We start from the raw sequence: 22,982 nt of genomic DNA, 5'->3' as shown, positions 1-22,982 counted from the left end.
TTCTGGGGTGAATGCTGATGTTTTGGTGCCAATCACTTGCTGTGTGTCTTGGTTTGGGAAAACAGGTGTCTGCCAGGGAAAGCTGGAGCTTCCCTTGGAATGGAGAATGTAAACCCCCTCCCTCTGAATTATTATGATTTTGAAATCCAGGGTTTTTCAGGCAGAGATATGGGAATAGGAATAACAGTTCTTTGCTAGGAATATTAAAAATGTAGTAGTACAAAAAACCAAATGAACAGAAAAAGGAAAAACACTGTCAGAGTCAGAGTCAGAACCCTGTTGGTCAGGGTGTTGAGAGCAGCCCAGTTAACTCCTCCTGGAGTGCCAGATGTGGTTCTGCTGGAGCAGAGATGATCCTGTAGAAGGGTCCAGTGGTGCTGCGATGGGTCTGGTGTTCCTCTGGGAATCCAGTGCACACAGGCTGTGCTGCTGTTCCCAATCTCAGGCTTTATCCAGGTAGGAATGCTGGGCTCCTCCCCTGGGTGGAGCATCTCACAATGGAGAAGGGAGACTGTAGATGGCTGTGCAGAGGGATGTGACCAACTCACTGGCACTCCACGAGCTGAGGAGGTTCTTCAGCTGTGTTGTCAGTTGATAGCTTTCCAGAGTGTGAGCAAGCAATAACTGAAAGAAAATAATGGGGGGAAAAAAGGCTCTGATTCATCTTTCTTTGTGTTGGACATATGTAACACTAGAATTAATATTTTGAAAACCATGAATTACTTCATGTAAAGTCTGCGCTGCTAAGCAGAAAATCTATCCTGCTGAGAAGAAAATAAAGAAAATTCTTCACTTTAATGTCTGGTTTTGTGGAAAAGGAAGGGGGAAGATTTTACAGTTTATGATATCACAGAGCTTTGAGTTATTTAAACAGGCAAGTTAAATGATGGGTTTGAGTCACTATTGTGAAAACAGTTTTGGATTTTGGATTTGCAGCAGCAATAGAAATTGCTTAAGCAGAGACATGAGGTCAAGTTTTCTGCTCCTTGGGAGAATCTGGAGGTGTGGAGAGCTCACTCTTCAACTGGGCTGTGGAATCTGCTCCTGCACAGCCCTGGCAAACATTGTGTGCCGTGTCTGACCAACACTGCAGCTGATACCATGCTGTATGGAGTTACTGTGCCTTTAAGAGTTAGGATTTTCAGTATTGCCTTCTTGGACACTATTTTATGTGTTTGAAAACTGCATCAGTTTTGGGTTTTTAACACTGCAAAAAACCACCAAATATATGTGTTACTTTTCCAGAGTGTTTTTTTTTTTAAAAAAAGGTTTCATGAAGAACTGTGGGAAGGAACACATTGCTATGATCCAGGAGTTTCAGCTCTATTTTGAGGAATATTTTTTACTGAATTTGCCTTTTTTTTTAGTACTAGTGTTTAAACAGATTGCCTTTGGAGTTGTAAATGGAATTTATTTTCTGTAACGTCACGTTATTCATTTTGCTAAGTCTGACTGCAACTTCCCTGGGTGGTTCTCCCCTGCAGACATCGATGAGTGTGCAGCCAAGATGCACTACTGCCACGCCAACACCGTGTGTGTTAACCTGCCCGGGTCCTACCGCTGCGACTGCGTCACGGGATACGTCCGTGTGGATGACTTCTCCTGCACTGGTGAGTGGTGGAACCCTGGGCACTGAGGATTCCAGGCTTTCTGTGCTCACAGGCACTGACCCCCAAGCAAACACTGCATCCACCAGAGGCCATGGAACAGCTTCCAAAATTGAGTGACAGCACTGGGATTGTGGGTGTGGAGTTCGGATAGAAGCGTGTGATATCACAGGGTGGAAAACACAGAGTTAAAGGATTTAGAATATAGTAATATATACATAAAGCAAGATGGAGGTTTTAAGGCAGAGGCTGAGTCCTTCCTTTTCACCTTCTTCTCCCTGGGTCTGGGTGGTATTTTGTAATTGGATAGAAAAATCCGCATTGTGGGCCATGGATGGTAGGTTATTGGGTTAAAAGGAAAAATAATTCAGGTGTCATTTCTTAATTGGACAGTTTGTCCTTAAAAGGCTTTGTAAAGAGAGAGATAAGGGCCATTTTTAGTTTGTTAGCTAGAAGTGCTGTAGCACTCATGGCTTATGAGACTGTAATGGAGATAAAAATTAATAACCATCTGAAACTGCTCAGTGGGTTGAAGTTACCCAGGAGGAGAAGCTTTCTGGACAGAGCCAAGTCAAATATGCAAAAGGAAAACTGAAACGTGTAAAGTTCTTAAATCCAGTTATTATTTAGGTTGTTTGGAAATTGTTGTTAATGCTGAGAATTAGTGTCTGAAGAGCTATGACATGCTGTTTAGAAAAGACAGCAAGTGGTAGCATTACACAATAAATCTAGTTGTTGTTTTTTTTTTTTTAAGATACTAGTCTGCTGAATGAGCTCTAAAAATTCCTAGTGGAAACTAGGTAGAGCCTCATTTCCATTTAAGGATTTTTAAGGGACCTTCTCTGGCAGTCTCAGAAAAATTAGAGGAACTGCTGGTCCCAACTCTGTCTAGCTGGATAACATCGTTCAATGACAACACTCCAGAAAGTCTGATTTGGGGATTATTTTGATGGTGCACCTGTCATGTGAAGGAGGAAAAGGTCAGGTAGGTTTATTAAAATGGGTATAAACCAGCTGCACCCAGTACCATGTTTAGAATGGTGTTGGGTGAGCTGTTTTCTGAAGCTGAAAGATGGCACAGGAATATTCAACATGAGAGTGATTTTTGGCACAGAATAACTGCGTTGTAATGCGTGTTATCCTTAGGGAAGCTCATAGGAAACGTTGGCTTTCCTGATGACAGCATGTCTTTTAGCTAATGTTATATAATTTATAAAACTGTAGGAAAGTCCTGCCCACCTCTTGAGATAGGCTGGTACTAAGTAGCTGTCAGGAAGCTGATTTGTATTTTGCCCGAAGAGTCATTATTTCCATGTAATCTGTCTCTTTGCAGTTTTTCTGAATCTTTTACAATGAGACACGACAGAATCAGACCTTAAATTCTGTGCTGGGTGAGGTATCAACCTTCACAGCGTTGGGGAGAGTGGTTTTGATAATCTGACTCTTTCTTTTCCATCCATGCTCTAGTAATTTCCTAACGTGCCTTTCTTTCCAGCGAGGCACTGTCATTAGGCGTGCAAAGGGTGTAGGAAGCAAGGTGTTTGTGATGCACCAGGAAAGTGTGAAGTAGCAAGACAGGTTGCTTGACAGTAATGAGGGAACGTTCACTTAAAGTGCGTGCACACAAAGAATGCAGTGCAGGTAAAAGAACAAATAATGGAAAGAGAGAAACAGCTATTTCTTGCAGGTTTATGTCTTGCAAAAGCCACTTCATTTTTTACATAGTCATTAAAAAGCAGAACAAGCGTGTTACATAGATCAGGAGAAACTTGGTTCATTGCCTGTTGTATCTAGAAATAAATGTTTGTTATAATATTAAATGTGGTTAAAAGAAATGCTGTGCAATAGAGGCACTAATCCTGCCTTTGTATTTCGCATTATGCTTAAACAGACTTTTAGCAGTAATGGTAGTGATTAAAAAAAAGCAATAATAATAAAAAAAAAATCAGACAGCAAATACTGATGTAATTTCTCCTTACACTGGTAACAAATGTTTAGCAGGCACAATAGACTGTAGCTATTACTCAGGTCTTTAAAATTTTGTTACTCTTTATTCAAACCAAATAGATGAGAAATTTTCTTGTTATTGAGCCATGTGTTTGAAGACAAATCTGGAAGCCTGAGATGGCTTGGTGTTCTGGTTAGAATTGTGTCTGTATGGGGTAAAGTTCAGAATAAAGATGAAGTTTCAGTTGTAAGTGCTTAAGGCACATGCATGGCGCTGCTTGCATTTTATACACTGCTAACCCTAAAGCAGAGATTTTTCTATAGAGCAGGAGGCATCATGTTTTGGGAAGCCTGAGTTGAATTAATCAAGGTATAGTTTAGAGTTGAAAAAACCTGTATATTTACAGTTGAGCAGATTCTGTATGTTGCTGGGCAGGCATGTGCTTGGTGGTTGATTCCCCCAGCTCTGGTAGCTTTCAAAAGGTGGGAACTACATGGAAGGTGGAAATCAGAAACAATTTTTACACTGAATGAAATGTTTCAATTTGATTTTGAGGGGAAGTTATCTTTTTAGAAGGAAATGGAGCGACTGGTGAAATGCTGTGTCAGTTTGAATTGAGCAAAGTAAAATTTGTTTGGATATTGCTGAATTTTAAATATGCTGCTTCCAGTATTTTCTTTGAAAGACTGGATCTTAATGAAATTAAACTAATTTGTACAGGTTTGAGATTGCTGAAAGTTGTTGGGTTTTTTTTTTCCCCCAAAACAATTCTTGGGTGAAAGATGGTTTTATTAAGAAAAGTTTCCCTGGGATAGGAACCTGCTTTTCAGTCTCCTCCTGTGGCCCTGAGAGGTTGTTTATCTGTTCTCTAGTAAATCACGGTCTTGTCCGTTCTGAAACTGGCAGCAAGATTTGCTGCTCCAGATGTTCTCATTTGCTGGAATCTGCTAATTTAAAGCATTTGATTGATTCTCACATGTTTTTACCCTGGTTGCTTGTTGAAAAATAAGTTCTCTTGGGTTGCTTTCCTCTAACATAGCAGTTTGGGAGTTTACTTCAGAAGCACATTATTTCATTTTATGCATTTTGAAGTGTGATAAATTACGCACCAAGAATACAAGACTTTTATTTTGATGGGCTTCATCTGTTCTCTGGTATGATTTTAAAAATTCACGTGTATGATTTTCTGGAGCTTGAAAGTGGAATATGTAGTTCCTGTATCTCACTGCCATTCAATCAAGTATGCAAATGCTTTTTCATCTTAATAAGCCATAAGTTACCTGTAATGACCACATATGTCATGCTGCTAGGAAGAGAAAGCAGTGTGGGTAGGTTTCATCTCCTTTTGCATAATGCTGGCATTTTCTATGAAGACAATCACAATGATCACAAAAAAACATTCCTGGCCTTTAGCAGCTACTATAGCCATTTTAAAAACAATGACTAATTTTGCAACGTTCTCCTTGGGGCTTCATGGGACACCAAAAACTTCCTCAAATCCTGCAGTCATTTGAAGAATAAGTTTCATTTTATGAGTCACTACTGGGCCTGAACACTGTATTTCATTTGATTTGGGGTTTTCTTGTTTGCTTGTGTTTGTTTTTTCTTTGAGGGTTTGGTTTTTTTTTTTTAAATTTACTACAAATATTCACATATTATATAATAAGCTTAAAGACCTTTTCAAATGAGACTGCCGTGAGATTTTTCGTTCTCTGTTTCCACGTGTTACTCATGGCCATTCTTTTAAATGCAGAAGCCTCCTTTGGACTTGAGACTGTCTTGACCCGTTTTATCATTTCAAGAAGCAGGATGGACAGTTCTCTGGCCATCCAACATGTCAGCAGTACCCATCCTGCCAAACTGGGGTGAGACCTATGCAAGCACCCTCCTCTAGGCACCAAAGCTATGCTGGCAGGTGTTTTTCTCTGTGAAGATAATCCACCTCCATGTTTTACTGTTCTGCAGAATGTTTCAATAGTGCTTTTAACCCTCTTTCAGTCCTCATTTGCTGTGATGGCATTCCCAGAATTTCTTTAACCTTTGGCTTCTCAAAGCAACGAGTCGCTAAAATATTTGTGTGTCGCTTGCGAAAAGTGAGTCTTTATCTACCACAGAAACAGGGAGTGTTTTCAGAGCACACAGTTTGCTATTCTAATTCTGTGAAGGAATGGATGTTACATAGAGATCTATTATTTAGAAGAAGTTTTAGAATATACATCTTAGTCTTGGGTTTATATTGTAATTTGATTTACAGTATGGGCAGAGAAGAGGGAGTAAGAAAAGCTAATGATTTTGACAGGTTATCCCGTAAGTCCTTCGCTTCCATCCTGTGTGGTTTCTGGGGCAGCATTCAGCTTTGAATGTACTGCACTTTTCAGAACAAGCCCTTCTGCAGCATGGTATTAGAAAAGTCGTGCTTGAAGCACATAAGAGTTCTGAGAAGTCTCATTTTCACAAGAAAAAAAAAAATCAGAAACCCTCTTTCTTTCTCTTCCCTTCTTCCCCTCCCCTGTCTGTGACAAGCAGCTCAAGTGCAGAAATTCCCCGCTACGCTTAGAACAAACGTTCAAATTGTTAGCTATTACTGAAATTGATGCCTTTGTCTTTTTGTTGCTGGGGTTTACCTGTCAGGTTCAAGGTGGTGCAGTTGACCCCATAATAATACTAATAATGCAGCAAGTTTCACCAGAGCGAAGTGGCAATCTCAGAGGGCGGGTTGCTGGCCTCACATCCAGAATCAATGTGTGTGTTTGTGAAAGACCTGAACAAAAGCTTTTAGGGGATGATTGATAATACAGTTACTCTTTGAAAGACAGCGCTGTTTTCTGAAATCTAATCCAGTGACCTTTTCCACTGTTTCTTCTTTGAGAACGGAATTAGCATTCCGGGAAGCAGCGTGGTTATTTTTGGTGTGGGACTTGCGCTTTCAAAGTGCTGCGCTGGGACTTGGATGTTCAGGGAGGTCAGTAAACAAATGTTACAGCTGTTCTGGTGGTGGGCTGGGGTTGGTGAACTGATAGATTTGTCTGCTATCTGAAAACACGAGTCTGGGGCAGCGGGCAGTGAAGGCAGGTCTATGGTGGAATAGTTTTCAGGTTTGTTTTGTGCAGGAGCCCTCTTCAGATCTTGCTGTTCTAGAGGATATCATTAGGACCTTGCTTAGTTGGGTGACCCTGGCAGGATTCCTGGAACCCACCAAAGCCTCTCTATCTCTATTTCCCTCTGCAGCTGGGCACGGGAGGGAAAATATAGCAGAGATTCATCAGGAGAGATAACTCACCAAATGCTGTCATGGGCAAAACTGACTCAAATTAGAGGAATTAATTGAATTCATTACTAACAAAATCGGAGCAGGATAATGAGAAGTATAGACAGACCATAAAAACACTCTGTGTTGGAGCTTGCACAAACAGGACGGGACTGCTGGGGGATATTCCTTGTGTTTTATTGTGACATCAGCCTTGTAACAAGGTGAGACAGTTGAGAGATGGGAACAGCTCATGTCCTGCCAGCAGCAGCCAAAGTTCTCTTTGTTACAGGGCATTTTAAAAGTTTCCCAGCCAATAGCACGTTGCTAAAGCTTACAGACAATTGTTCTGCCAGTCACTGAAAGCACACCTGCACCTGCTTCAAACAATGCTTGTTTATTTGCTTTCTATTAACAATACACAACACTCCATTAATAAGCTTAAAACCTTCTGCTATCTTGCTAAGCAAATTTTTCTGCAGTCTTAAGGTCCGTCTTAGCTAAACCTAAGAACTCAAACCATTGTTTTATGTCCTTGCTTGCTGTACTGCAGCTAACTCTAAGTTCTCTGCTCTTTCTGTTCCTAAGGCCTGTTTTCACAGCTTCTGAAAGTCTTCTTACTTCTACAATTTCCCACACACCTGCTCCCCATCCCTCCTCCCTTCCTGAGCTCTTCCCGCCGGTGGTGCAGGGAGATGGAGATGTGGGTTACGGTCAGTTCGTCACCTGCTTCTCCTGATGCTGCACACAAGAGGAGTCCTTCCTCTGCCCCAGCACAGGCTCCCTCCCATGGGAGACAGCTCTCCAGAAACTTCTCCAGCGTGAACCCATCCCACAGGCAAGCCTTCCTCACAAACGTGGGCCAGCCTTCCTTGGGGTGCAGTCCTTCAAGGACAGGCTGCTCCCCCTGAGTTCCTCACAGGGTCACAAGTCCTGCCAGGACACCTGCTCCGGCGTGAGCTCCTCTCTCCATAGGTTGGCAGATCCCTGCTGGAATTGTGCTCCAGCATGGACCTCCCGTGGGTTCACAGCCTCCTCTCAGCCGTCCAGCTGCCCTGGTGTGAGCTCCATGGGCTGCAGGTCGATCTCAACAAACTTGCCAAACTTCTCCAGAAAAATGATGAAAATATGGCTCAGGTTGGGGTCGTAGTTATGTCACTGTTTCTAGATTAGGTATCAGATATTCACCACAATAGGTCTGACTGGGGATGAGGACCTCAGGTAGATCTGGACCCCCTGGTTCTGCCTGGAACCAGTATGTGTTCCCTTCCTTGGGATCCGCTCTGTCACTGCACACGGAGGACAGACCACGGTCTTTGTAGGAGCCTCGTGTGCAGGTCTTCTCACTGCGCATCTTCAGCTCAATACTCAAGCGTTTTCAAACGCACTTGGAAATTGGTTGTCAGACAGCCTGAATGGATGATACCTTGCCCTGTGCTAACTCAGCAGGCACAAAACATTTTTACGCTGATCTCTACTCACCGGAGCCCTTTAATGTCAGGTGCTGTAAGGCAGGGCAGGACTCAGCTCCCAGTGTTAAGTGGGACTTCTTTGTTTGAACTGCAGTCAATAGCAGCTCTGCTCCCAGAACTGCTGTGTGATTTAGTGTGAGTTGCCTTGAAATGCAGAAACGTTTGTTTGAAGTCCCTTGGAGGGCTGTTGGCCAGGTTCAGCAGCAGGCAATCTGTGTGGTGGTGGGCATTGCCTGCTTCAGAGCATCGCTTTGCTCTGCAGGACGAGTCAACAGAAGACTGGAAGTGTATTAAATGAATCCAGCAAAACAGAACCCGAGCAGCTCTGCATCAGCCGGCTGACAGTCGCAGAGGTTTTGACTCAAACCCCGTTAACGCGGGGGAAAGCGTTCAATGGCATTCATTTTGGCTTTAGATAAGTCCCACAGAGACATAACTGGTGCACTGTTGCCGCGGGGAAGCTCTTATTTTAACAATCCTAAAAGGACTGATTCTTCTGTATTGTCAGGGAATGCTGTACTAACACAGATAAAGTAGCTCCTCCATGCATCCCTTGAAGCCTGATAAGCATTTAATTGCTCTTTTGGAAGAGGGAAGCTGAGGCACAGAGAACTGGAGCGTTTTGCCCAAATTCATGCGGAGACAGTGACAAGCACTGGGGAGTCTAGTAAAGAGTCAGATAAATTAGATATGGGAAAAACGCAGACTTATAGCAGCAAGAATTCAGTGAACAGTGAGGTTTATTTTTATAGATATTGACATTTTCACAAGAAACAATAGCAGTTCATTGAAGCACAGTGTGCATGAGCCCTGAGTAACCATGTGGCCTTTATGTTATAAATCTTCTTCTTCCTTTTTCCGTGCAGTTTTGTAACGTCTTTTGTTGCTTTGGAGTTGAATTATTCCCCAGTCCTCTAATTTTAAATGCCACGTTACATTCTTTTGTTCCTGACTTCACCTTCATTTCATGGCCTTGCTGGATTCGACTGCAACTTTTTTTTACATTCCTTCCTTTAAAAAAAAAGTGGCATTAGAAAATGGGATGTTATTTGCTCCTAAGTGCTTTCAATCAGAGGGAAAAAAAGCACTAAAAATGCAATATTTACAGTGATTTTAATTTCTCACTGGTAAATAGTTTAATTAAACATCTTTGTGCTTTCCTGTGCTCTAGGCAAGGAAGTGTTGCTAATTTGTCCCGAGTAGTTGGTAATCCTTTCAAGTCCTTTTGACACATTGATTTTCTGTAACTTTATTAATACTAAAATTAATTAAACAGCTGACCGCAAATCATGCTGATGGTTGTATTTCTTGACTTGGGCATAATCAGCATTTTTACATGGTTTCTTAGCTGAAGCCTTTTGTGCTGGTATATAAGCTGTCACAAAAATGCGGTATTTTAAATTGTTTTGCCTACGTACATTCACACTTATGCATGAACTTAAGCATTAAGCATAAAAAATAATATTATTGATTTAATATTCAGTCAAGCTTCATGAATGAAGCTGTCTATCTAAAGAGACAACAAGGGCAAGCCATGTCTCCTGGTCAGCACTTGTCCTGAGCTCTCTTACTGCAGGATTTCTCCTCGATACGACAGGACCGAATCCATTTTTACGGCATAAGAATTCTCGATCCCTAAATGCGCCAATTGCTACGAACAGTCGGAGAGATGAGGGATAGAAAGAGAGCCCCCAGACTAATTTCTTAGTGGGAACGTGCTATCTCACAAACATGCAGCAGCTGCAGGATCGATGCCAGTGGCTGGAAGCAAAGAGCTCTCATGTTTTAGTCATCTGCTCCCCCAGTAAGCGTGAATGCCTTAAGGAGTGCAACTTGCTTTTGGGAAGGAGTTTACTCAATCATGTTCTGATCTTTTTGGAGATATAACTGCCAGGGTTTGTCATCTCCTTTGTCCAAACATGTAAAAAATTTCCCAATCTGTATTCTGTTTCGAGATACCATTTGTAACAAACTCTTTGTTCTTCAGACGCGGAATTGAACTCTCCTACCAAATCAAGGGAGTAACTGAATCATAGAGGAGGGCATCAGGCTCACCATTCCTCAAGGCAGGATCCATGGGCTCTGAAACAGCCTTTGTCTTATCTGTTCTTAAAAAAGCACAAACTATTTCAACGAGGAAAGCACTTTAATTCCCTTTTTGTGTGTGTGCCTTACTCAGCCGTTCAGAGAGGTTTCCTTAATGGCTCCCTTTAAATCTCTCTAGCCACAATTTAAACCTGTCACCTCTTGTCATACTCCCGGTGAACACAGAGGACGCTTTGACCTTTATATTTGCACTCCATTTTAATATTTGGAATATCTTTTCGTGAGTATGCTTTCATCTTCTCATCTGAGACCTAAAGGACTATTTTTAGTTTTGGGGCTGAGCAGTGCAGCAGCAATACCATTAGCTCTTCTTCTTAACTTCACATCTTCTTTTGAAAAACTTCTGGGTCTTTGCCCCTGGACTTTCAGTGCCTTACAGAAGGATTTTTCACTCTGAACTGTGAGGTTGTTGTTGTTGTGTGTCAAAGAAGATGCTCTCAGGAGTGGTCCCCGGTGAGAGGAGAGGTGCAAGGTGTGTGGGGTTGGCAAGGCAGACAGATAGATGTGGCCCAAACCTCCCATGGTGATTCTGAGTCCCAGGCTGTGTTAATGTCTGCTTCCAAAGGCTGGTGAGCCAGGCCCAGCGCTGGCCATGCTGGACAGGAGTTCTCTGTTTGCTGTGTCCTCTTTGTTCTGTCCAAAGACATTGTTCAGCTATGCGGAGAGGAGTTGACGGATGACTGATGGCCAAGTACAGAATGTGTGTAGTGTTTGCTTGTGGTGCTCGAGTGGATTCCATGGCTTGTCTGATTTGAGTAATAAGGAGCACAAGGCTGCTGGAAAGTGCTAGGAAAAAAGGCTCAAATACTCCCTCCAGTATGCCTGTGTGCATCTTGCAGTGTTTGTCCCAAGACTGTGCAGGGTGTGGCACATACACATGAATTTCTTCCAGAGAAATCCCCCGCAGAGCGAGAGGAGCTCGTTCACATTGGATCAGAGGAGTGCCAAATTCCTATAAGTACCTATTCAATGTAAGGAGTGGTGGAAATGATCTGGGATGCAATCTCTGGATGTGTAGAAAGGCCAAGAACCTGCAGTGTGTTTATTTGGGTTTGACAGGTGTGTATCTCCTGAAAGGCAGTGTGTGAAGGTGGATGAAAACAGCCTGACGAGTGACAGACCTGTGAAATGTGCAGCACTTTGCTGCTCTGCTACTGTGCCTTTGTGTTTGCTGCTTGGATTTATGATTTCCAGAGTAAGGCTTTTACTTATGAAACAAAGGAATTCCATAAAGCTTGTTAAGCTGAACAGAAAATTTTCCATAAAGTTCATGGTTCTTACATCTGATGGGCTTTTGTGACAGTGAGAAATGTGTGTGACAAAGGCTTTAGCATGCCTTGGGTTGTTTTCTCCTTTTTTAATCTAAATCTGCATTTTGTACACAATGAAACAGTGTATTAACACTTGTCATTTTGCTATGATCTCACTTTTATACCTGTGCTGAATATTTCATAGTTATGTGCATATTGATTGGGAGAAAGCTAATATTTTATTAACAGCTATTGATTCTTGAATGTCTTTTACTGTGTGCAGGTGATCAAAGGATCACATTCTGAGATACTGAAAGACCTGGGGACCCTGGTTCAATGATGAGCACCTGTAATTTGTTTGAAGTGGTTGGGGTTTGGTGGTAGCACTGTTTAGAAATGCATTGTGGATCGTCCAGCTCTTGCTTTGCTGGTTCTGCGTGTTCAGAGATAAGTTAAAAAATGCTTTTTTTCGGGAGAAATATGTGCATTAAGGGGATGAGGAAGAGTGCCTGTGGCTCTGAAGGTGTGCAGTGTGATTTGTCTCTTTATGGATGGTTTAATTCTGGTTTTGGAGGACCTTTATGTTCTGTCTCTGAGCAAGACTGTTGAGATACAGTGTGGGTAATACTGCAGGGGAATGTCAGTGTGTCTGATAACCAGATATCCTAGATTCCTAAATTTAGTCCTGTGTTTGTAAACATTAGTCAATAACCATAAATCTGGTGCTGCTGCCTTCTTGAAATATTCGTGAAATAATTTTAAAGGGTGTAGAGGAGCTGACACTGGCAGGCAGACTTGCTTGGTCCTAAAGAAATACAGCCTTTGGGAATAGTACAGGGATGGGGGGAAGGAGAAGTGCTTTGATCTATCACTTTGTAGTTAATATTTTCATCCTTTCTACTGTAGGCTTTTTGCCTCCCAGTATGAAACTTCCTATTTAGTTACATGATTGCATGTAATAATTGCTCAAACTGGGGACTTTTATGACTCTTACAGAAATAGCTCTCATTCTTCATTGTCAGAGAAGTGGGACAGAGCTGGGCAAATGAATGACAGAGTCTTGCTAATTGTGTTCCCATTAAAATGGTCTGCTGCAATTTCTGTGTGCTTAGTTTTTTGGGGTTTATTTTATTTTCCTTTTCAGGGTTTACAAATAAAGTTAATTTTTACAAAGTACAGTTCATGCTGCTGTGCTGAGATAATAAGGTGTTTTGGGGAAGGCTTTTCAGATGATAGCAGAGGGGGCCAGAAAAGAGGGCTGCCAAGTAAAGGATAAGGATGTCAGTGGAGAGACAGCTTAATGGCCTGCAAGGAAAAAGTACATTTTTCCTCTTTATTTATGAAGAAGGAAAGTTTCCATGCTTTCAGGATCCTAGGGATTTGGTTTAGTCTGCTTTGTGCTTGTCATAACAAAGGGTCCTATTTCATAAAGTTTAATGAATAGGATTTTTCATAATGCTGAGCTATCTACCAGCATTTGTCCTTTATGCTAGTTTTTGGCTGGTTTGTTGTTGGCCTTTCGCTTTCAAAATAGCGCAAATGTTAGAAGTGGGGCACCTGACACAGCAAATTCTTCTTCAAACAGTAAATTAAGGATGCACATATTTAGGCACACACGCTCCCCAAAGGTGCAGAGGAATCCTCTGATCTTTGGAGACTTGGTCTCAGATTCCTTGGTATTTATCCAATTCTGAACTGCAGCCTCGGTTATAATTGGGCCACAAAACCAGCTTTGCAATAAAGCAAAGGCATTCAAAATGTAGTGCCATTCTAGCATGGCATATAAGGTTACCCTTTTTTGAAAAAGTGCCTGCTCAGTGCGCTTTCACTGTGTGCTCTTAAGAGTCCCCCAGACCCTCTGATGTTCATATGAGGGTGGTTATATGGAGGTAAACCACATTCCCTGTTTCCCTGGCTGGCATGTTAAATCACTAACAAAAATCTTCTGACTGATTCACTCCACACTTAGGAAACTCAATTTATTCTGTTCCTGAGAGAAAGTTCAAAATCCAGTCCAGGTGACACTTCTCTCCCTGGATCTGGGATTTCTAACTTTTCCAAGATCAGGTAAGCTGTATGTGGCATCTGATAATGTAGATTCCTTTACCTTTTTTCCTGTTGTTGCTGCTGCTAAAAGTGAAACACTACTGGGGACACTTCCAGAGATGGGGGATCCATCCAACTTACGTCGACAACCTCTTCCACTACCTCACCTCCCTCCACAGGAAAAAATTTCTTACTGGCACCTAGTCTGAACCCACCCTCCTTCAGTTTGTAGCCGTTCTCCTGTGCCCTGTCATTCCATGTCCTAGTCCCAAGTCCCTCTCCTGCTCTCCTATAGCCCCCTTAGGGTACTGGAAGGGAGTCTAAGGTCTCCCCAGGAACTTCTCTTCTCCAGACTGAACTGTTGTTGTTGGGATGGTCACGATGCATAGAATGACACGGTAAAAATCTTCACAAGGTTCTTTATTATGGCCCCGTGGTGTCTTTTATGCAATTTTTACAAACCTTGAGGGTAACTTCTAATTGGTTAATAGCTTTCTTGTTAATTGTTCTGTTGGTTAGTAAAAGGTATCTTACTTGTCCATCAAATCTGTCTATTCTTGGATTGTTTACTTATTTTCTCTACTGATTCTCATGGGACAAATCCCTTGTTACCACAGGTGCGCTTGTTTTTCCCCCTCAGAATAGATTGCTGCGCTAAAGGAATTTCTCATTCTCAAAATAGCTTCACAAGGGAATTTACAGATGGCTTGTTAGCTGCACTTAGAGGAAATGACACGCCAGCTTTTTACCCTGTTCCTACACTGAACAGCCCCAATTCTCTCAGCCTGTCTTCACAGGAGAGGTGCGCCAGCCCTCTGAGCATCCCTGTACTCGAGTCTTCCTGAGGAAGACAAACGCAGGTGCAGTAGCTGGAGGGTTTCCATCCACCCTTCTGCCTCCAGGGATGTCTGTATTTGTGTGGTTGCTGGGTGCCCTGTGTCAGTGAAGAGCCAGCAGGAGGAAGAGCACGGAGGGCAAACTCGGTCACCTCCTGTGGGACACCTGCCGGAACGACTTGGAGCCATCCTGCTCAGGTGAGGGCAGGAAGGGCAGCTGCCCACTCCTCCTCCATCCCACAACAGAACCGAGTGTCAGCTCGGTCAACAACTTGGTCTTGTGTCAGCTCAACTCAGGAACTCTTCAAGAAGAAATAATTAAACCGCTGTAAGTTGGAAGGCCCCCAGCTGTAGATGGCAATCCTGGACATCCTCCTGCCCAAGATCTCTTCAGATAGCAAAGTTAATGTGGGTGGGGGTTTTTGTGGTGTTTTTTTAATATATGTATGTATGTATTTATTTATTTATTTCCCAGATAAAATTAATTACCTTTTTATTTGAACCTGGCATCTTGACCTGCAGTTGACCTTGTATTTATTCTCTGTCAGTAGAGTTGGTTGTTTCAGAGAAAATACGGCACCCCCTGCAACTATAATATATCACAGAAGGAATCCCTTTCCTTGGTTCCAGCTAATGATAATTTTGTGCCTTGAACCATAAGAATCAATAATTTCATAATTAAATTCTAGCTAGCAAGATGATTTGTGCTACTCGTGTTCATTAAGGGGCTACTATTTTGAATATTATTTGACTTAAATTCAATACTGTCCAAAGTATTTTATCAGTTAGACCTGTTCTGCAAAATGAGTGTTTCTATCTGTCCACCCTGATTTTTTTTTCCCCTTTAATTTCACTAGGCAAGAGAGCCTTTTTATTAATACTGGGTAAGAGTATTCTACATTCTGTTACTCATTTTGCATACCTTTGTCGTAGCTGCTATTAATTTTCTCATAAGTACTGAACAATCATAATCTTTAAAATAGTTTTATTCAATTCTAAAGAAAACAAATGGGACCTTCCAAGGAAGAAAGTTAAGTAGATACATGAATATTGTAGTGATCTTGAAGAAATAATCATTTTTTATCACTTTCATGCTCTACAAAGAGGAGGATAATTGCTGCTATCTGTTTAAATCCCTCAAATGCTATTTGTTGGTATAATTTCAATTGGCCGCAATACATTATTTCCAATGTCCTTACATTTTAAGTTTAATACAAAAATGTGATTGCTTTAGAGATGATAAAAGTAAGATTGTCTCTGGAAAGGCAGTCAGGTTATTATGAAATATCCAACCCAGTTAGATTAGGTGAACTTGCTGCGGTTTAAACCAACCTGTTAGATGTAACAAGGAATGCTAGACAGTTTGGGTGGAAAGGGACTTAAATATCAGCTGGTTCCACCCTCCCTGCCATGGGCAGGGTCACCTTCCACTGTCCCAGGTTGTTGAACCCTGCCTTGGGCACTTCCAGGAACGCAGGGGCAGCCACAGCTTCTCTGGGCACCCTGTGCCAGGGCCTCCCCACCCTCACAGGGAAGGATTTGTTCCTAACAACTAATCCAAATCTGCCCTCAGTTAAAGGAGAATCACAGTTGAGGAGTGTTGAACACCACCACCAGTAGTAATTAGATGTTTGCATTTCAGTCCTTCAAGATATTTCAGGAGAGTGTTGAGTATCTTAGTATTTTTGTGAATCAGTTACCTTGGTTTTACAATAGACAACAGCATACAAAATGTTATTGAAGGGTGTTTTTTTTTTTTTTTTTTTTCCTCTGGTAAATGCTTGTGGACATCTCTGTCTATTTGTTTTTGTTTTTTTCCTTTCCTGTCCATCAGTGTTAAAATTCTAACCCTTAAACTGGATGTAACTGCTGTGGGAGGGCAGCAAAGTTCAGACTTAGTGAAACATCAATTTCAGATGTTGTATAATGATCACATTGCCATTTTTTTCTGTAGTTTCTTGGCACTTGTGGTGTAGTGCGGATCATGATGTTCTTGATTCTCCTCCACCATTTAAAAGCTAGCTCATCTTTTATAATATGAAAAACTTTGTAAAAATAACAGTTTTTCTTTTGGAGATGCTTTCTTGCTTTTTTAATGTTTTTATTTAACATATGAACCATACACTTACTGGCTTTACAGAAAACACTGTTAAATATTATGTTCTAGCTAAGTCAAATGAATTTTCTGTAGAGTGTATTCTTTCTGAGACTCAATATTAACTCTTTTTTTTTTTTTCCCCAGAAGTGAGTTACATTTGTTTCTCCTTAGTGAGTTTTTTCCTTTCCCCAGAGCATCTAAAGCTATTAGCATGCTATTGTATTATGTTCCTTGTCTTTGTCCTCCTGCATCTTTTCTTAATGGCGAATGAAACTAGTTTTTATCTTATTCCCCAGCTGCCTTCTCTTTCTGTGTACAGCTGATAGAAATCTGAGTTACGAGTTTTCTTCCTCTATGCATATCATTCAGGACCTCTCCATTTTCAGGTTTGGGTTTGGTTGTTTGGTTTGGTTTTTTTTTTTTTTTTTTTTTTTTTTTTTTTCCCCTTTTACTGCTATTTGTTATCTTTTAATCCTGTTACATTTCTGTGCCTGGCCCAGTGGTTGTCATGCCAGCACTGGGCTAAGATGTGGTGATCTGTTCCAGCCTACACAGAAAATGAGAAAGGCATGTCCAAGATGAGGTGATAATCCTGCTGTACTTAATGGCCATCTCTTGATAGAAAATAAAATAAAAAACCCCAATAGTAATTCTTATTATTGTACTACAACCTACATTGTGACATGGCACTCAGTGAGCATCTCAGAATAATAAGTGTTTCCCTTTCAAAGGGTTGTGAAAATCTTACAACACAATGTCACAGGCTGTAATAATGCCAAGTAAGTATTTCAAAGATAAGCTTAAAATACGAACCTTCCCCATTAATTGTTCAGAAAAAGGGTGAAAAATAGCATCATGAGCTGAGACTGTCCCTGTTCTTTTTGCCAGAAACAGAAGATGGAAGTTCCTTTGGATCTGGAGCTAGTGATTGGCTCACCCAGTCCTAATGTGCCACTTCCCCGACAGGGGTTAGTGAAGATTTAGGGAAACCCTCAAGTCTAGGAGAGTCCTTGTTTAGCTGCCTCTTCACTACGGGCTGGTCTCAAGCTGTCATCTGTCCATGTTAAACACGCTCCACTTGTGAGATACGCTTTCTCTGCGTTAACTCTGAATAACTAACCACAGCATTTCGGTGAAGAGGAGAGGAGGGATCTCCCAAAGCTTATTTTCTCCTTGGATTCCCCCATTGCCATTCCTCCAGCAGGGATCTGCTGAGCTGTGCTGGGCTCTTTCCGGAGGCCCATGCAATCCTTGCTGGAATTCTTGTTTTCAGTCGTGAATAGGGGTAGGAACGATGTATTGCAGTTCAGGCCTCTCACAGGGTTAACTGCACTGAAGTTTTTTTCTGTTCTGTGTGGCTGCTTTCCAGAAGCTCTTGGAAAATACAGCAGTTTTGCCAGTGTTGGTTTGGTCACCTGTGACAGGACTTGGTGAGTCTTTCTCAGTGTGAATACTTTTTAGGATGCCCTATCAATTAAAAAAAGCTTTTTCTGGCTGAAAAAAGATAACTTTCTTCTTATCAGGGGAGAGTTAAAAGAAACAATGCTGCGTACGTATAATTTTTCAGCTCTGCGATTATTCCTGACTGACTTGCCTTGCCTCTTAATTAATATTTGAAATGCATTCCTGTCCTCTGAATTCTCTGAGCTGCGTGTGACTCCAGCGAGGTGTGCCTCACGAGATCACTTCCTTGGCTTGCAGCAGCGTGGGGTATCCCATTGAAATTCAATTTGTGGTTCCAGGCAATTGTTTTGTTACACTAATTTTATTCACTTGGCATATTTTTCATGCTGTCACCTAGGATGCAGGGTCACATTAGTATCAGAAGAAATCCTTTTTTCTCCTTCCAAATTAAACTATTAATATTTAACTATTCAAATTGCTATTAATTTTTAACATATTAATGGAATAATCCCTTTCTGTGGCATTGGAGTGCTTGTGACTGTTATGCATAAGGATCCTGGTGCTGTTGCTGCAAGATGGAGATTAGAGGGAGGGCTCCTAGCTGACATCCATCCCATCTGTATGCATGGGAGCTTACGGCAGGAGATATCCTCCAGGGAATTTATCACCGTGATGCTGCAGGCTCTGTCTGTGTTCAGGTTTTCTGAGGAGTAGTTGGAACTAAAAGCTCCGTGGTCCTCTGTGGGAAAAGTTCCTCAATTACTCTGATGCTAATTTAGTGCTGATTTCAGCACTCGTGCAGCGCAGCTCAGGGATCTGATGGAAGGACAGATTCCTCTTTTACTGTGGCAGTATTTGCTGTCACTCGCAGACATTTGTCATGTGTCAGAAGTGACTCGCGAGGCGCCGATTGTTAGTGATTGTAATTGGGTTTGAGACCCTAAATGGAAGATGTTAAAAGGACTGAAATTACAGTCTTTGTCACAATTATGTGCAAGCCATACTTATATCACTTTCCTCCTTCCCCTCCCCAGCTGTGGGACAGGAGCAGGCAGGGGACCCAGGAGCATTGCCTTTTCTTCTCTGAATAGGGGCGTTCTTCTAGGAAATAGTGAAGGCACAAAATGCCTCTGCAGGCGTTAGGGACTTAGAGCAGGAATGTTATTTGATGTGTAAAGTATGCCTTCCTATTTCTCTCTGGTGACAAATGCCAGGAGCCGAGGGAACGGCCTGAAGTTGTGCCAGGGGAGGTTTAGGTTGGATATCAGGAGCAGGCTCCTCGCCCATCGCGTGGCCGGGCACTGGAACAGCTCCCCAGGGCAGTGCTCACAGCACCGAGGCTGGCAGAGCTCAGGAAGCATTTGGACAGTGCTCTCAGGCGCAGGGTGCGACTCTTGGGAATATCCTGTGCAGGGCCAGGAGTTGGACTCTGAGGATCCCTGTGGATCCCTTCTGACAACAGCATGTTCTGTGCTTCTGTGTTTAATTAGTTTGATCTTGTCATTTCTTGAAATTCTGTGAGGGGTAGTGTCTGGGCATACCTCCTAATGCCTTCCTCCTAGTAATTTTACAGTGATTGTCTGTTTGATGCTTAGCCTGTGACAGTACGTTTACATCTATCATTTTCCTACTGGGCTTTTATCAGATTTCTTTCAGCCATTCCTTGTTTGTGATCATCAGCAACCCTTTGCAAATTGTCCCTTATTTTATAGTGCTTGTATGTGCAAGCTTGCCCTGAAATGTCTCTGGTGCTCCAGCATGTCATAATTGTTTACCTGTCACCCAACAGTAAAAAGCATCAGATTTCTCTAAGATTCCAGTCTTTTGTTTCAGATGGTTCAAATATTCCAAATCCAGTCTCTTTCCCATTCTTGTCTGATGGTAAACCATTTCATTATATGAGATGAGCTTTCCTCTGACATAACACCTTTCTGACCACGTCTTCACAAAAGTATCTCCGTCATACAGTCAGTTAACGAGAGAGAGGGGTGGAATTCAGAGTGTGCCAGATGTTCTCACCCCTAAGATTGTGCTTGCTCCTTTGAGCATGTTCTACAGGAAGACCAGTGCTCAGTTTAGCTAACAGAATCCTTACTCCCTCTTCTGAACTGGAATGCTCTGTGTAATGCTGCTTTTCTTTGCTGAAGCACATGCTGGAATTAAATTTTAAACAGTGCATTACCATGTGGTGTGCATAGGTACAATGTGTTTTGTGGAGCTTGTACCTTGGGAGCATGAAAATTGTTCTTTCCAGGTTCACCCTTACTGGATTCTCATTTCTCGTATTTTCTCTTGTTTGACTTACATCACATTTTCTGGAGAAACTTTCTAACCCTCCTTCTGAAGCTGAGTGCTTCCTTTGTGACTCGTGATCACTTAACCCAGTTTCTCTCTCACCTGTCCTATCCTGGCAGAGAGATTTTGGGTAGCACTCTCCGAGTCAGTCACGCAGAGAAGGGAGCCTGGGAGTGAATGTGACTTTATGCCCTGGGGGCTCCTGCTCAGAATCTCCAGCGTATTTCTGCAATGCTTTCCATGGTGTTTGATGGTTTTAGGTACTTGAACCTACTGCCTCTTTATCCTCAAAATTATCTTCTGCGTTTCTTGGGGAAAACACTCCTTTCTTCCCTCATCATCAGTTCTCTTGTAAAATCCTGCAGTTGAATTCCCATTTTTTGTTGTTCTGTGGTTATCCCTTGGTAAGTTATCCCTTGTGAAAGCCTGTACAACGTATGGTATATAAATTCTGTTTGATCCACCCTTTGTCTTGGCAGTGGGATCTTCAAACTCTGCACTGTTTTGCTGATGTTAAGAGGGTATAGTTGCAGCTGAAGGAGCTCAGGTTGCGATCTTGTCAGATCTCATAAGACAAGTGTGGCCCATGGTGATCACTATTGTGGTAGAATGTCTCCAGGGAAAAATATAGATGCCCTATGAAATGATGATGCACTAGTTTCTATTTCTGCTTTCAAATAAAAATTGATTCTATGAGTTGGGAGTATGTGTATGATGCTGAATTTGCACATCTTGAGGGGTAAAGCGATTTGATCGCTTCATTCCGTGTTAAAGTTCCGTAGTATTTTTGTGAGGCTAAAGGAGTTAACTGAGGACTTGCACACAGGAGTGACATAAAAAACTAGCCTTGTTTTGATTTTTTCTATTTTAATTTTTTTTTTTTTTTAATGTGCTGAGAACCCATTTATCCTAATTAAATCCGTTGAGGGAAGTTAGATTTTCAGCACTGAGGGAATAAACCATTTAGTAATTAAGATGCTTAAATACCTAAAATTGATTTTTTTCAACATCCATTTTTGAGAACGCCAGTCAGCACTCACAGGCTTTCTTGTAGTTACAACCAGGGTGGGTTTTTTTGGTCAGATTAGTGTATTTTCTTGCAATATGATGTTTACCTGGGGAGTTACCCTCCTGGAGGTATTTAGAAGCTGGGGAGATCCTCCTGGGGATATGGTTTAGTGGTGGCTTTGGCAGTGCTGGGTTGATGGATGGACTCAGGGATCTTAGGGGTCTTTTCCAGCCTAAATGATTGTATGATTTGACATTTCCTGTTTACTTTCTGTGAGAAGCAAGATTCCATCTTTGCTCTGTTAAAAGCTTAAAAATGTCTACTGGAATTTATCCTTTAAGCAGCATTTGCTTATTTAAAAAGTAGTACATAAAACAAAAAGGAGAACCTAACGGCACAATTATGTCTAATTTCATAACCGGAAAATCATGCTAAGTCTTTTTGGCTTTCATATCACCTGTTGCACACCCTCCAGCACTCCTAAAGCCTTTTCTTTGCACCTCTGGTAGGTGCAGGGAATTAATACATGTCCCGTCTTCATGATGCTTGAACTCTGCTACAGAATCCTACGTGGGATTTCATGTGTTCTTGTAACAGCAGGTTGACACGTCGCACGTGTGTTACCCTGGTTTTTCTGAGTTTTTTATTAGCCTTTTGATTTTCATAAATGGAGTCAGATCTTTTAGTTACTGTAGAATATTAGAGCAGTTCTTCTACCTTTCCCACAGAAGTAATATAAACAAATCCTTTGGTTTTCGTTCTCTGTCCTTTGTTTGCATATTTCTAACCTAAAAACAATTGTAACTGACAATTGGTCTGGCCACTGAGGCTGAGGGGTGGAAAACCCAAAAAGCCAATCTTCTGCTAGACCCACAAATGTATAAAAGTAAAAGAATAAACAAAGGGGTCTCTTCTCTCCGCTCTTTCACCTGGGAACTGGATCAGAAGAACCTCTGCAAAAATCTCTTGTCTGCGTGTGATTGCTTTGTGTTTCACAGTGACACACGTGCAAGTTCGTGTAGGAGCAATTCCTTCCACCTTACTGTGCCGCATAGCACTGAGAGAGTTTTGTGCTTGTTCGGAGATGGGGCATTGTGCTGCTTTTGGAAGTTCTTTTTCATGTGGTGGTTAATGCATCGTGGAGCGCTGGAAACTGAAGCTCCACAGCACTTTATCACCAATGTAAGTTCATGAAGCCGTGATGAAATGTGGGCTGAAAATTGCATCCAAAGGTCTATTAGATACTTTTTGAATTACTGATTTTGAGGTTTCTGCAGAGTAAAGCTTTGGTAAAGTAAAGGTGTTGTTGAACTAAAAACACCTGAAAGATGAGATTCTGATATCAACTTGATAGACGTATGCAGCTTTCACAATTTTATGGACAAAAAGCAGCCTGTCCTGTTACATTGCCGTATAAATAAAAATGAAGCATGTTGCTTTTTTCCTGACCTAGTGCTGGTGCTTGGACCATATTCGGCTTTTTACAACAAAGAAGCAAAATAAAACTGTATCCTAAGAATTAATGGTTACTAGCATCTCTCCTGAAAACTGTAAATTAGGCAGTGGCACTTGCTAGACAAAGTCCCAGGTACTTCAGATGCTGTCATCATGTGTGATTTCTTTATTTTCCTGACTGAATGTCCTATGATTTAGAGAAACCTTCG

General features: G+C 41.8%; 1 protein-coding gene across 4 annotated transcripts in view; it reads left to right on the top strand.

Annotated features, from left to right (window-relative positions):
- NELL1 (neural EGFL like 1) overlaps positions 1-22,982 on the top strand; it is a 274,787-nt gene that overhangs the window by 135,597 nt on the left and 116,208 nt on the right. For all 4 annotated transcript variants that reach the window (XM_040068216.2, XM_040068214.2, XM_040068215.2 and 1 more), the window contains exon 13: positions 1,485-1,610. In XM_040068216.2, the coding sequence (XP_039924150.1) occupies positions 1,485-1,610 (126 nt within the window). The remainder of the gene's footprint in view (positions 1-1,484; positions 1,611-22,982) is intronic.

The sequence above is a fragment of the Hirundo rustica genome, chromosome 6, assembly GCF_015227805.2.
Source record: "Hirundo rustica isolate bHirRus1 chromosome 6, bHirRus1.pri.v3, whole genome shotgun sequence".
Taxonomy (NCBI): Eukaryota; Metazoa; Chordata; class Aves; order Passeriformes; family Hirundinidae; genus Hirundo; species Hirundo rustica.
The sequence above is the reverse complement of the archived record's forward strand: the minus strand, read 5'-3'. Positions and strand labels throughout refer to the sequence as shown.